We start from the raw sequence: 15,520 nt of genomic DNA on the forward strand, positions 1-15,520 counted from the left end.
TGTTCACATGCTTTTACATAGTATTTTTGGTGCACTTCGGGACCAGCGTAAGTGAATAAGTCTCCAAAGCATTTCTTGGCAAATGGGAGGGACATTCAATCCAACATTTTCAAACTGTATAGGCTGAAATTAGTTTTTTTTTTTTTGCTATGGTTGCAGTGGTGTTGAAGAAAGTCTACTTCAATATGCAATGCAGTAGTTCTAGGCATTAGGTAAGAATCTTCGCCGAGACATCAGGCGCATTTAAAGAACAAATGCAAGCCCAGTAGTAATGCGACATGAAATATTGTGTTTTGAGAAGTTTATTAACTCCTAACGTGTTCAAACACTTTCACGGTGGCGCACTTGTTGTCTCAGCCAGTTCTGCAACACCCTTTTCGCCAACTAGAGAATCACTTCCACCCTTGCTTCTTTTGAGGATCCACAGCACAGCAGAACCCACCACTACTGCTGCCACAAGAAGAGCCAGGAGCCATGGAATTAGGGACGTAGATGAAGTGCCGTCATCGCTCTCATCCTCGGCAGAGTTATCTTGTGTGGATTTCGGGCTACTTTTCCCAGCTGTCGTGGGCCTGGCCGGCAGGCCTTCTGGAACCTTTGGGGTGTACTTCTTGCCATGGTAGATACCTTCAGTTTTCGACCAATCGTCGTAGGCCAGCTGCGCTATGTTTGATATCCCGGACATCAGGCCGTAGCTATTGTTCACTCTAAGAGCAAACTTCACTCTCCACATTGTGAAATTTTCTCTTTCCTCTGCCAATTCAGGTGTAAGCGAGATCGTCACAACGTTAGTTGTTCCTCCCGGTCTGGGTATCAAGTCGCCCTGAACCAAACTCGTTGAGTCGATCTGCACTTGGGACTCGAAGTGGTCGTCCAGACTTTTGAAGTCTTTGCTCGCTCGGATATCAATTGACGACGCTGTTAGAGAAAATACAGAAGAACGCCAAAGAAATGTTAGAGTCCCAGAATGAGTGAGTTAATCTTCTCCACAGAACGTCGATCATAACGTTTCTATAAAGAGAGGTTAACGCGTAATTTTTAGGCCACTGCAAATGTATACCTGCACCTTCATTCACTTGATGAATAGACCATCTCAAGTGACCACTCGCTCCATCACTCGCAGGGTCACACCAACCAAGAAAAAGCGCTCTCCATGAAACAATTCATTCAACTTAGTTGTAAACTACGGCTTATCACACGGGTACAAAAGTGGGATTATGAGAACCAGTCAATAGGCTCATCTGTGTTTAAGAACTAAATGAAGAAACACCAATGACAACATCAATGCGTTTATTGCTATACGAAGGGCCGCCTGAACACGGGTTGTTGGACGAAACATTTAAATTAGCCTAGGTGTATAGGGCAGTTCTACTGCGAGGAGGCCTGGTCGTACAAGAACATGCGTCGGATACATCGGGTATTGGGAAGTGTTTGAAAAGACGCCGGAATAGAGAATGCACTCTACCACCTATAGCGCATATGTGTGATTCCTTAAGAAGAAAGCAGAATACGGAATGGCGCCCTCCTCTCCTTTTGTTTTTGCATCTCCCCGCGGAGCCTGGACAGCAGTGCTGTATCAAGAAACATTATTGCTGAATACGCTTTTATATACAATCTACTTTGACGAAGTAGTCTAATAATTGTTATCACAATTCACGCGTACCCCACAGTGTGTACACATTTGCACTCCTTAATGAAAGATTAAACAAGTTCTGTGCCGCAGGCACTGTTGAATTTGGGTCCAGCCTTTCTGGCTTCGAATATATACAGGCTGCCCCAGCAAACGTGAGTCAAGCTTTTACAAATCATATGTAGAATATACCAGGAAGCAACCAGCGATATTAGATCAGCAGTTATGTACCGCACCAGGAGGATTTTTTAATAATTTACTATAAAAATTTAGAGGAGATTAATGGAGGAAATTTTTAGTTGTTAACTTGAGTACGCGACTTCCGATAGAAAGTTAATGTGTTTTAAAACACCCCATTCAGTTTTCAGTGTGCTATGTCTTCGGTTTTATTTTTTGGGCGTTGTAGAGAAAACGCGTGAAATATGAAAATACCCGCATCATTACGCGTCCACGCACCGCGACACCAGCGCTCCCAGGCGTTCCACGAAAGAACAATGTGCTTCCAGAGCACTTCGTACATTTGTGACTGGTGATTCATGCGCACTCTAAGCATGCAAAACGTCTATGCTGTAGCCATTCAATTCATTTTGCTACCGCCTAAAGAGATTATATAACGGACATCGCTATTTTGTCCCAAAAACACGTGTTAACTTATTTGATGCGTAAGCTGAGCCTTGACTTTGGATGTTTACAAAGCAGTACAATCACGTTCGAAAAACGCAGATGTTTTCTACCTAAGCGTAAATAAACTACGCCTCAATGAAGCAACCCTAGCTAAGTATGGAATAGCTTACTTTAACACTGACGTCTCAACCACTGCGCGCGCATGCGTCCTTGCATACTTTCATTTACCCAAGAAACATTGCTAAACGTCGTATCTCTCACAAACTTGCGATTTCGTGCACCCTGTGAGCCGCTCGCATACGCTCAAGAAGCATCGTTAATTTTTTATATACATCCAAATTGGTTGAATGCTCCTCGCCAGCTAACAAAAGGCGTGACCAATCGTCGGAGTGAATCTCTGTCTTACGGCGCAGTGCAGCCAAATACTCTAACCGTTAAGGACGATTCAGACTAGGCCGACATGGCACTGATTTTGGTCGGCCGACTGCGTTTTCCTTCCTATAGCATTTTCCGTCCTGTAAACTGCTCGCGTCATCAATCGGCAGACCAACATCATTCTCGTGTCAGAGTAGTAGAATCAGCCTTAAGGCGACGCGATCGCACGCATCCGCGTCTCGAACAAAAGTCGCTCGTTGCAACGTTTAAGTGGTGCATGCCTGAGATGTCACTTTCTTGCGTTCTTCCTCAGCGAAGGCTAGAGCGTTGAGGCGCTTTTTTAGAGTACAATGCTATCAGAATCAGCTTAGTTTTTAGATGACACAGCGATACCCACAAATGCGGCAGAGTCCACGCGTAATGCTATACCATAAAAGTACATTTTAAAAACTGTAATTACCGTTAGTTTCTTGCATCTTCCCTCAGTTTTGATGAGGGCGCGCATAATAATGTATAAGACTGCCCCTGCCTCTTCAGTGCATTTTTTTTACTGACTTGCTGTTTTGTTTCCTTTACCTAACTTCGTCGCAAAAGAAATTATGTATTTGATTCGTACTGCTTCAGGAACTGCCTTCCGTTCTTCGTTTAGGCATGCTTGCCGTTCCACATAGTATTCCATATGCACCTACTATACGGTCTCTTATATTATCTTAGAGGCTATAAAATGCTAAGGAGGATGCTATCGTTTTCTGCAACACTGATATCACTGGCAGCAGGGAAATATCCCCATATTTGTGAACTTTAAACAAATTGAAGAAAACGTGCCTATAACGATGCCAGACTGGGTAATGCTGCCAGTGATTTTGCCATTCTGGAAATTGAAGCACATGTATTTTGAAAGAACACAAAAAAATTTGAACGTTGAAGTTCTCAGCTACCCTTTTTTTTGCCCGAAAGTCTATAATAACCAGTTGAAACACGGAGCCGGCTGCTGTTATAACCGATGCTTGTTATCCCTTTTCGGCCTGAACTGTATTTTCCTATGTTCAACGTTTTGCGCACGTAAAACACACTCCCTGATATAAATCCGTCTACCCTCAGAACAATCCTGCTGGCGAGTGTACAACAGACATGGAAAAATAGCTGATGGCACAGCGTAGCGCCCTCGAAACTAAACTCAGAAGTCGTGGACGAGAAAGCACGTTTTACTACTGATTGTGAGCAGCTGAATCAACAAATTGCACCCGATGATTAGAGAATTGTTAATCTTGAACAGTACTCACGAAACCGCAATGTCGAGATTAAAGACATCCATGCCATGAAAGGAGAGAGCTTAAACCATCACGATCGGAAATATCGGGGAAGCAATCAATGAACCAGTCTCGAAGTATGGCATGGAAAGCCGCCACAGAGTCCCCGGGGAGGCAAAGACCCAACATAATCAAATATTTTGCAGTTTTGTTGCCGAGAAAAGCGGACAGTCTACATAAAGCATTTCGGAAAGTACGATTGTGCACAGCTGATCTCAACCAGCCGCCTAATTCTGCAGTCTTTGTTAACGAACACCTCTGCCCGCAGCTGAAGAAGCTGCTTGGTTTAACTGTTGCAATAAAAAATTCATAGCCCTCCCACTACTGTGAAGTTGGAAGCCAGCGAAGCTGTGACTATGGTGGGTGTGCTGTAGTGAATACTGCCCCCATAACGAGAATGGGTGTATCGTCGTTGGGTATCGTCCAACCGAACATGGCTATCATGAACGTTCCGGTTGAGAACGTTCCGGGGAAGTTGGCGCTAGCGTTGCCGAGGCGTGCACCACCGTTGTCGGTTTCCTGGAAAGCGAGAGGACGCTGACGTTCAGACGCAACAACGCGCTCCCGCAACTCGGGGTCGGCGACTCTTCACTGACGTTTGACCTCAACATTGCGCTCCCTCAACATGTGGTCCTCGGCTCTTCGCTGACGTATCGCCTGGGCTTCGGAAGCCCTCACGCTCGAATCGGCACGTCGACGACGAGCCCTTTCCCGAGCGCGTTAGCAGCGGCGTTGCCCAAACGCGTTAGGACCCGTCGTCAGTTGCTCGTGACTGTCTAATACCCCAGCCCCGAACTCAACGACCAAACCCTGGCCATAGAGTGCCCGCTATCGGGCCGTCAAGGTCGGCTTGGCGGTCCCTACGTGAGACTAGCCGATGAACCGAGGGTCTCCCTGCGTCTTCTCTGGACCTAAATAAAGTTATTTCACACACTCACCCCATTAAGCAATGACTCCTACGCCCGTAAACACGACAAGTGCGACTAGTGCGGCTACTGAGCTTGTCCCTTTACTGGAAGCAAGCGCCTCCCAATGTGTCATACACCTGCCGACATATATTCAGTGTGACAAATGAACTTTATTTGACATGTTCGTTACAAATACAAACGAAGAACTTCTAACTTTTGGTGTTATAGAAGCTGATCTTAGCGCCTATTTATTCATTTGAATCTTCATCAATCACGAGCCATCTTGCACTAAACACAAGCAAACGGTGTCGTCGCGTTCTTGAAATACAACCAGATTCAGGCTGCAGAATTTCAAGCAACATCTCGATGAAGTGACGTGGCACGGCGTATATTCGAAGTTATATCCAGATGTTGCATAAGACGCATTTATCGCTACATATAAGAAAACATAGGAGCAATGTGTTTTCGGTACCTCTTGTACCGAACATAGAAGCGGGAAAAGCACGAGAGACATGGGCAACAAAAGATTGCCCGAAAGGAATACGCTATAAAAATACATTGTGTGAACATTTTATGAAATCTACAACTCTAGAGGATATGAAGGTATTTCATGCAAAGCGAAACAAAGCATGAAGCAAAATGCGAAAAGGCTCCCAGGAAATCCTCAAAAAATATATTTTCTGAAAACGTTGAAAAACGTTTTAAAACGTAACTGAATTCGGACACGAAGCCAACAGTAGATCATTCAACGTTAGGTGGTCAATTATTAGCTTGTCGTGCATTAGCAGATGCTTTTAATGCATTCCTTGTTACAGCAAGTGACACGCCGTACACAGATAAGTATCTTAGATATTTTGGACCAAGTGTATGTGAAAGTGCTTGTTCTTACTCCCGCAGTTGTTGAAAAAGTTAAAATTCTCAAAAGTAGCGACATTGAAGGCCTTCAAATTCAAACAGCAAAAATTAGCGCCAGTGTCACTGCACCTGCTTTAATATAAATTCTAAATCTTGTTTTTTCTTCTGGCATCGTTACAAAAAGTCTTCAATTTGCCAATCTTTCTGGGGTGGAGGTAGGAATAATTTATCAAATTATAGATCCATTATTGTTTTTCCCATCTTTTCAAGGTGCAATCCGAAGATGCTAGGCAATCGAACGTATAATTTTGTAAGTAAGCACAATATTATGACAAAGTCTCAGTTTGGATTTGTGAATGGACAATCTACAGAATTAGCTCTTGGATATAAAAAAATTATTTTCGAATCTTGAAAAACGGGCTTATGCTATGGGCATTAATGTGGACTTCTCAAAAGCCTCCGATCAGCTTCATCAGAAACCTTTGCTTCAAAAACGTGACCATTACTGTTTTCGTGCTGACTCGTTACACCTCATTACAACATATTTAGTAAACAGGAAACAACAACTTACAATAAATTATTGCTTATTAGATATCGAATATAGTAGTCTTGGTGTCCCTCAGGGTAGCATGCTTGGCCCCCTACTGTTCAATATCTATGTCAACAATATAGTTCGCATTGGAGAGAGTGCTCGATTTGTTGCCTATGCAGACGGCAAGAGTATATTCTTTCTGAAGAATCGAATAACGAATTGGCATTAACAGCAAGGAACACGCTTGATTGGCTATGGGACTGGCGTACCATTTTCTCGTTCACGATAAACACTTCAAAAGCAAAAGCCATTCAACTCACTGCCACGCTTAATCCTGGTCAGCACTGTTAGACATTCTGCCGTCTTTAACGTGTCTAGGTTGTGACATTATGGCAAACATTAAAACATGGTATGGGACATTTATATCAGTGATGGTGTTACCAAACGTCCATAGCATTAGGTATTTTGGCTGAGCTGCGCTTTTCGCTTGGCTACAGAAATCAATGTACTAATCTCCAACGCCCTATTTCAGTCAAAGCTCACATATTCTCACTTGGTGTGGAGTACCACCACCAACACAAATATTTCAATATTACACAGACTGCACAAAAAGGCGATTCGCATAATTGCTAATGTCCCGCTTCGCGCTCACACTACTCCTCTATTCGATTTACTGATGACAATACCTTTTGCTCCACTTTATCACCACTTACAATTGCGCCGATATGATACAGACAGAAAGAACATTAACCCTTCTTTTGCTCACTCGCCAATTTAACCCGGCAATAATAATTACTGGCGTATTACTCGATTAAGAACCAATTACCGTCGACAAATACTGCTTTGTCGACTCCCAAAACAACTCAACAGCCAGGCAGAAACTGAAAATATCGATGCAGGTAACAGACCTAACGACATAAAATAAGCGCATAAATTTTGTTATCTGAATAATACAGTTTCGTCATAAATATAACCATAAAACAAATATTCATTGTTTCCCTTACATGTTGATATGGTACGGTATTTAGTATGGTATTTGGTATAGTACTGGTATGGATGTCATACCATATCATGGTAGTATTGGTATTGTATTGGTACGCCATGGGTTTTTTGCTTTGGCTTTTCTCCTCCTCGTTTTTTTTCATTCTTTTCATCCTTTCATCCCTTTTCTTTTCCTCAATGTTAATACACTTTAGCCTGTTCGACATTTAATATGTAGTTATATGTGCATTAGGTGCGTATTCTGTTGTCATGTACGTTGCCATGTATGCATTTAAAAATTTATGTACTCGTAAGCCCCACATATGTTATGTTTATGCACAGTCCTCTGTCAAGCCGATTGTGGCTTATTGACTTGATAGCTAGTTCAGTGCAGTAGGAACATAGAAATGCCTGCCTACCTTAATGTTGGCGTCATGAAATATCACGGCTAGGCTTCTTTTCACTTTACCTAGATAAAGCGTTTTATTTCCGCTGTTATATTCATTAACTCTTGCTTATCGCACGTGGAATTCGTCTAAATCGACCACGTGAGCTGGGTGGATTCAAGCACCAAAGTGACTTTGTCCCCAGCAGCAGTTTGTTTTTATGTCCACTGCAGGATCAAGGGGTCTCAAGGAACTAGCTTATTCCAAGTTGTGCCTGCAAATTTCCTGCATACATCGCACCACCTAATTCGCTCGACCGCGCTCTCTACTGCGCTTCCATTCTCTTGGAACCCTTTCGGTAGCACCAATGTACCACCGGTTACCTGTCTACGCGTTACATGGCCTGCTCCACCCCTTCTTTCTTTTAATGTCAGCTAATATCGGCTGCCTCCGTTTGTTTAACCACCACTACTGTCCTCCTGCTTCTTCGTGCTGTATGCTATTCATCTTTCGTTCTATTGCTCGTTGCACTGTCCCTAGCTTCTTGTCAAACTTCTTTGTTAAGCTTCAAGTTTCTGCCCCCTTCGTTGGTACCCCTAGACTGCAATTACTGTTAGACTTTTCTCTTCACGGATATTGGTAAGTTGAAGCTCATGATTTGGTAATGCCCCGTATGAGCTCCAAACCATCTCTATTGTTCCGAATACTTTTTTTTCCTGATCAGGATCCCCTGTGACCAATTGACCTATATAAACGTACTCTTGCACATATGCTAGAGGCTGACTGCCAATTATGAATAATCATTATCTTTCCAAGCTATTAGCTTTGTATTCTGCATTTCAACCTTCAACACTACTCTTACACTTTTTCGGTTGAAGTCTTTTTCGGTTGAACAGGGCAATGTCAACTGCAAACAGTAGGTTGCTGAGATAAACCACGGTGAGCTTTCAGATCCAATACCAACCAGTTCCATGAGTCATGTGCTTCCCTGGCCATGTCCAGGTCAAGTTCGCCAGAAGAGTGCCATTTTTTCCTGGTACCGCGTTAGAAACTTTTAGGTTCCTGACAGTCACTGGAGGCACCATGTGTTTCTCCAGGTCATATGGCACAATGACTGATCCTCCATCGACCTCCCTCTGGAAAGGGCCGATGGGCTCCCCTGGTGGTGGCGGGGCCGCCCGGAAACTTTCGTTGCTGGTGGGAAAGCAGCTTATGTCATATTCACCGGATAGTTTGCAACGTCCTGCAAACAATGTCGCAATTGAAAATAATCATGCCAGGTTTTGGTTTCGAGACACAACGCGCAATGAAAAATACGGCTGAGCGCTGGCTCTCAGTAACGATTCATGTGTCAACAATTTCTGCGCCGTGTTTTATTCGAAGTAAACGATTTTAGGTGGCGAGTAAATAATTGCATCTACTGGTCTCTACTATAGGGCGCTAGCCAGCACATAAAGCGGCCTCGACTGAAGTCAGCCTCGTCCCCGAAATTGGCGCTTTGCGACTTTGCAGCGGCAGTTCGCGTGCACGGGAGTTCGACGTTTCTTCTTTCCTTCCACTTATATTCCTGCCTGTTCTGCCGTAAGCTACCCAAACATGCTGGATAAGTGCTTTAGCAAGACGCCCGGAATTTTCCATCGCAGAGCCGAATGCGTCACTAACAAGAGTGGCGCTCGCTGGAAACACTGCTGGTTGAGAAAACGCTTTATGCAAAAACGAACAGTCTCATACGAGTTAATATTATCTTTAAAGCTCTTAGCAAACATATAAAGACAACAATATGCCATTAAACGCGGGTAACCAATAAGAAATTTTACGGCAATACGTGATCACACACACTACTAAGCGCAGCATACAGCCTGCTTCCGAGACAAGCTGCCGCGCGACACAGCATTTACGCTGGCTTCACCTGCGCCCATCTTAGCGAGCTGCGAAGCGGCACCCAGCAAGACATCGTAGAGATCAATGGTTGCACCTAATGACGTTTGAAAGCCGTTAAAAACGTAAACAGTTGAAGGAACGTTCCAATATGTACTTGAATCACTGTTCGCGTACGCACCTGATAACTGTTTCAAAAAATGTATGTCTGTCCACACACACACAAGCATCTTAGTCATTTGCGCCTACTTCCTGCTTCTCGCATTAATTCATTCATATTGCGTAAAAGATTCGTTTACCAACACACCAGGCACAGAATCTTTTACAAGGAAACAATACCTAGATAATTATTCTTATTACCGCTATCACGCATTTCTTCCCGCTTTGCGAAATGCACTCTAACGCTTGAGAGAGCAGCGAACCTGGAATAAAATGTTAAATGAGGCATTTTGCCCAAGAAATTAACGAATCTGTCTGACACTGTTTTCTTTCGTTCACGGGCACACATCGTTGGATCGTGTTTACAACGGAGTTATGCTACGACCTCACCTACCGATTTCGCTTACTCAGAAAAGTACTTCACTTTGTTTCTACTTGTTGGAATATAATTCCGACATGACCGTGAATGTTCAGCAATAGCTTTGGTAAATTGGCTGCAATGGTTCGCACATGGATGAAAGCATTCGCTACAGCTTGAACAAGAAGGTAGACATGAGTTACTTTTCGTGAATGCTGAAATAGACGTGACTTAGTTCTGAATCTTCCTACAACGTTTGCAAGCACCGGTAAAAACTTCATGACTCCAGTCACCTTTTGATACTTTGAATTACTACTAGCAGCAGTTATGTGAGAACATTGGCTGAATTTCTTAAACCTCCGCTCGTATGGCGAACGTCGTCTTTTATTACGATACCAATTATATGTACACTTTAGGCGAACTTCTGCCGTCGTCATCGCCGGCGTGATGTTCGGTATGAAGTCCACGGGCGGTACAACCGTCGCCGCGCACCATGCACTGTATGTGCGAGTGAAAGTATGCCACGCTGAGCTGGCAATCGTGGCTCGCGCACACAGGGGCGGGAAGTGGGAAGTCGCGCACAACGCTCCGGAGGGAGGGTAGGGAAATGGAGGGGCCGCGCCTTAATGCGGCCGCGCGCTCCCGCAAGGCCGGGAGGTTCGTGGGGAGAGGGGGCGTGGCGTTCTGCGCTGCGAGCGGCCGCCGGCGCGGCTGGATCTTGAAAGCCATCCGCGGCGGAAGCAGACTCCGCCCTCCGTGCATTTTTCGCGGCCAAGATTGCGTTGATACGAGCGCCGGCACGAAGCTCATTTCGGTCGCTGCTACTGCTGCTGCTGCTGCGCTGACTCACTCCAGCGTTTTGACTGGGAGTTTCTGTGGTCATCTAGCGAGATGCGTTCGTGTTTGCTCGTGTGTGCGTGAAACCACGCTTGTTAATTTAGTTAGTGTGCCTATGTTCACAAGCTTATACGGCCGATAAAACTACTATCCTTTATTTGTATAGCTGTACCTTAATTTGCTATCGCACTCAATGCTTCATCTTTCAGGCGAAACTGCGACTTTTTCCTGTGGTAGCACACGCCACAGAGAAAGCCAGCTCGAAGCTTCCCGTGTTCCATTTCTATAGGGCCATGCCGACGCTCTATTTTGTTTGGAAAACTAAAAGCTCCTAAAACGGGACTAAACAAAGACATATGAGACAGTGCCCTTGCTACCAAGCGGAGGTAGGCAAGTGACCTCATTTCTGATTTTCGTCACTCATTCTAACAACCAATGTCACGTGCTCATCTCCCCCTCACCTTCACGTTGGAAAATGTTCCCTCCCTCCCTTGTCTTTTCTATGAAGTATAAAAAATTTACCCGCCCTCTCTTGGCTTCACGTTGACGTTGAAAAGGCTACCACAATTATATACACTTTCGGTTCACTACAATTTCAAATAAACCATTTACTCGTCCCGTGAGCTTAGTTTCCAAATATGATTACCGGCCATGTCATTCCAATTGTCGAAGCGTCCCACATTGCTTTATTGCTTTGATTAAGATCACCTTAACTAAACCAAAGATTCAGTCGTCCGGAATGCTTGCTAAGCGACCACCGCACCTGACATATTTTGCTTTTTCAGAATTAGGGGGAAGTTCTCTTTCTAATGTGAGAGTCAGACGGCGAAACAAGGCACAGCCTGATATTTCCGCAATCGCTGAGGTGAGCTGCTTATTTATTTCTTAGCGACATGAAAGCGTAAACTACGAAGTCCTCGGGACACCGTTGGGCAGTCACTTTTCATTACCAAGCGCTCTTTAGAATAAACACCGTGTACTGCACGAATGCTTGGATTGTGCCGAGATTCATAGTGGTATGATGGGGATAACATGCATGGATGACAGCAATGCAGTATAGAGGTTAAGCTAAAACACTTAGGAGGAAGCTTTAGCCTGGGGCTAACTCCCATACCATCCATTCAAAGAGATCGAAAAGCACAAGCGCTTTTATGAAGCGACCCCTAGATAAATTTGAATGAAAATTGCTGCATTTGAAAGAGAAAGGTAAATTCGAGTGACCATTGGGATAGGATTTTTGATTTAAGCCCTGCAGCTTTTTTTTTAGAAATATTGCCCAAAATTGGTATGCTTAAAAAATCGCAGCTTCGCCTGAAAGGCGAAGCATCGATTGTGATACCAAATTAGTAGAAAGCTGTACGAACCAAGTAGTTTAAAGGGCCGTATAAAGTTGTAAACACTCGCCTAAGAACTAAATAGAAAAGCACGGTGTCAAGCGCGCAAGGCTGAACATGAGCACATCTCGCTTGATGCCCGGGGAAAGTGGCTGTGAAAATGCCCGAGTTAGAAAGCGCGCCAGCAGCAGCGGGCAAATTGACCTTCGCGTGTATCCCATGGTCTCGCTTTAACGCGAACTAAACGTCGAAAGCACAGCGCATACGAAGCTACCGGCCCTCGACGTATGTACTTTGTCCTCATCGCAGATCGCTTTGAAGATGAGGCCCGCGCGGGCGTGCACTTCGCCCATATCGCTGATCGCTTTCAAGATACAGCGCCCGCGCGACGGCGCTGCGAGCAGCAACCGACGGAGCCGAATGCACCCCCTCTCCTCCGTGCCTCGCGCGCGATAGAACACCGCACGCTTCCGGCGTGGCTTCCTCCTCGCGAGTGCTACAATGAACCGCGATTGCCGGATCACCCTTCGTACCCTTTCACTCACACACGCAGCGTAGGGCGTGCGGCGACCATTTTATCGCCATTGGACTTTATACGGAACCTCACGGCGACGGCAACGCCGATGGCAGAAATGCGCTTGGAGTGTCCGCATATTGCTATCGCAATAGAAGCCCGAAGTTGACAAGCACGTACGTCAGCCTCAAAAACAGATATCGCTTTTCTATGAACTGAATATGTTAGACTATCTAAAGCGGGCAAATTTAATGTATGAAATGAGAGCTCGTGTGATTTGTTACAATGTTTACGAGTGTTTTGCAAAAGTCGTAATCCCATAGCAATGGTATACTTTGTACTGTTGTATAATAAATCGGTTTTGTTCGCTTTAGATGTATTGTTTGTTGCAGTTTAAAGATTCATAATTTTGATTGTTGAGTTAAGAGTTGTAAACGTGTTTGCTATTTGCTATTTGCTCAATTTTGCTATTTTAAATGTTTAACAAGTAGTTGACAGCCTGAATGAAAATTTTGTTTCGAGCAGTTACTGGATTTTAACTTTACTTCGTAAATGCAGCAAACGTCATCCGTTGGTGCAGTAGTTGTCGACAAACATCATTTTTCCTTTCCAGTGTATATAGATAGAAGGCCCCGAGCTAAGGCTTCCCCTTAAGTTCAATGCTTATTTTTAAGGTGCCTCGACTATGGCCTCGACCGCATGCACTTTCCATGCTGCAGCCGAAGCATAAAACAAACCTGTTTTGGTTGTACCGTAGTCGAGCTTCAGCTACACTCATATTAATGTTCCTTTCCGTGTTTCATCGAACGCTATCATTGAATGCGTGAAAAGCCACAAACTTCGCGCTTTTGTCCCTCTCTAATCATAGCAAGAAGACGTCGCAGTTTCGCCCAAAACGCGAAGCGTCAATGTGGCGAATTATCAAAGAGCCATACGAAGTAAGTATCGGCCGTATCGACTTGTAACATTCGCTTGCTAACTAAATTAACATGCATAGTGTTAGCGCACAGTGCAAACATAACACATCAACACATCACACTGGATGACCGCGGGACACTCGCTCTCCCCCCCCCCCCCCCCGCCTCCTCTCCCCCGATGCCTTGCAACATTGGGTGCCTCACGCGCGGCGAAACACGGCGTACTTGCTGCCAGCTTTCCTCCCTTTCGCGTGGTCGAAGTCGAGCCGCGTATGTCGGTTCCCGGGAACGTGGTCTCTCGCACATACAGCGTAGGGTCCGCGGTGACGGTGTTATCGCCCTTGGACATTATACGGAAGCTCAGGGCGACAGCAACGACGATGGCGACGGCAGAAATTCTCCCCGAGTGTGCATATAATTGCGATCGCAATAAAAGGTGAATTAAACAATGTTTATTTCAGGTAAAGGGCTCTGCTGAACTGTGATAATCGGTGGGAAAAAACAAGAAACGTCGGAGTGACGGCACGAATCCGGTCATGTAACACGTGTTCAGTATTTAATAAAGCCCATTTATGACTCAGGTCAGTTACAAGCTGACTTCGACTTCAATCAGTCAATTCAAATAAACGTGAGTTATGGAGGCTTCCGGCCAGTGTGGTTAAGAACTTTCGACGTCAACCTCATCTTGTATACTAAGCTGCTTCTGTGTACTTCGACAACGTGAATACCGTATTCCTCATTTAGCCTCGCATGTTTACCCGTAACCCTTCCTCACTCTCACCTCCCAACGTCAGCCCTTACTTTCCGTCGCCTTACGCCCGCCAAATGACCCAACGTGGCAGCATGCGTCATATACCGTTGTTTGCCGCGGGCACTTGACGTCATCCACTACGTAATACGTTGTTTGTCTTTCAAGTCATGTCTATAGTAGAAGCCGTTTGCATTCACTAAGCTAACTTGCTTCGTTGCCATAAAGTAATAATGTCTGATGGAAATGTCCGATTGGATAACTCACCAGATGGTAACGTCAGCAACCTGCGGGGCGTAATGGCGCTTCCAGAACAAGTTGCGCAGCAGGATTTTCTCGTCTCATTACCATTCACGCGTGCCTTCACGGCGTACCTTCCTTTTCCAGTAAATTCGATGAAATATCCACTGTACTTTCCGTCATCAGGATACACATCAGGCACTGCAAAATTTGTGGCAGGGACTTGATTATTCCGTAAGCTTGAGCGAAACCATAAGAACAACATAATTCCACAATCTCAGCAGCATGACATCTTTCGTCGCGTGACGCTTGGGTCGGTGTCACGTAGCAGACAATCGTGGTGTTGACTATTTCGGTTGTTTCTTTGTATAGCTTTACTTCATAATTTAGGAGTCGGATATATAAACGGGTATGTGACGGTTCACGTTCATTCAGCAGGATGGCTGTGAATGAGGAAGAGGAAGCGCGCGCGATAAAGAAATCAAGCCCAGTGTTCGGGTTGACTTCATGGTCTTTTTGTCACATTTAGTCGTTAGGATTAACCTCAACAGCTTCATGAGCGCATCCAAAAATGTCATCAATATTCCGAAGTATACAGGATCAGAAGATGCCGTCCATTTGGGGAAATGGCTACGCTTCTTTAACTCCAATGCTACAACCGCAGGATGGCTGAAGTGAGACAAGTTAAATCACTTCAGCGATCACCTGGAAGGTGAGGCTTTCCACTGGTATATTGACCGAGATTATCGACAACTGTGAATAAGGGGAAAGCATCAAAGAAAGCATGCTGGAACGATTCGATGCGCCCGTCGGGGATCCATCCCGCCAGTTCATACATTGTCGCCTGAAGAGAGGTCAACCAATAAAGCGATGCAACGAAGAAAAAGTACAATTGGGCCGACTCGCGGACTTGAAGGATGCCCACATCGTTTCA

At 44.9% G+C, this 15,520-nt stretch overlaps 1 protein-coding gene across 1 annotated transcript in view; it reads right to left on the bottom strand.

Annotated features, from left to right (window-relative positions):
* Positions 1 to 325: 325 nt before the first annotated feature.
* LOC125940686 (calcium-activated chloride channel regulator 2-like) overlaps positions 326 to 15,520 on the bottom strand; it is a 76,499-nt gene continuing 61,304 nt past the window's right edge. Inside the window, exons 10-12 of the mRNA XM_049657117.1 lie at positions 14,614 to 14,787; positions 8,566 to 8,844; positions 326 to 918 (exon numbers count right to left, since the gene is read on the bottom strand). Of these exons, the coding sequence (XP_049513074.1) occupies positions 332 to 918; positions 8,566 to 8,844; positions 14,614 to 14,787 (1,040 nt within the window). The 3' untranslated portion in view covers positions 326 to 331. The remainder of the gene's footprint in view (positions 919 to 8,565; positions 8,845 to 14,613; positions 14,788 to 15,520) is intronic.

This window comes from Dermacentor silvarum, chromosome 10 (assembly GCF_013339745.2).
Source record: "Dermacentor silvarum isolate Dsil-2018 chromosome 10, BIME_Dsil_1.4, whole genome shotgun sequence".
Taxonomy (NCBI): domain Eukaryota; kingdom Metazoa; phylum Arthropoda; class Arachnida; order Ixodida; family Ixodidae; genus Dermacentor; species Dermacentor silvarum.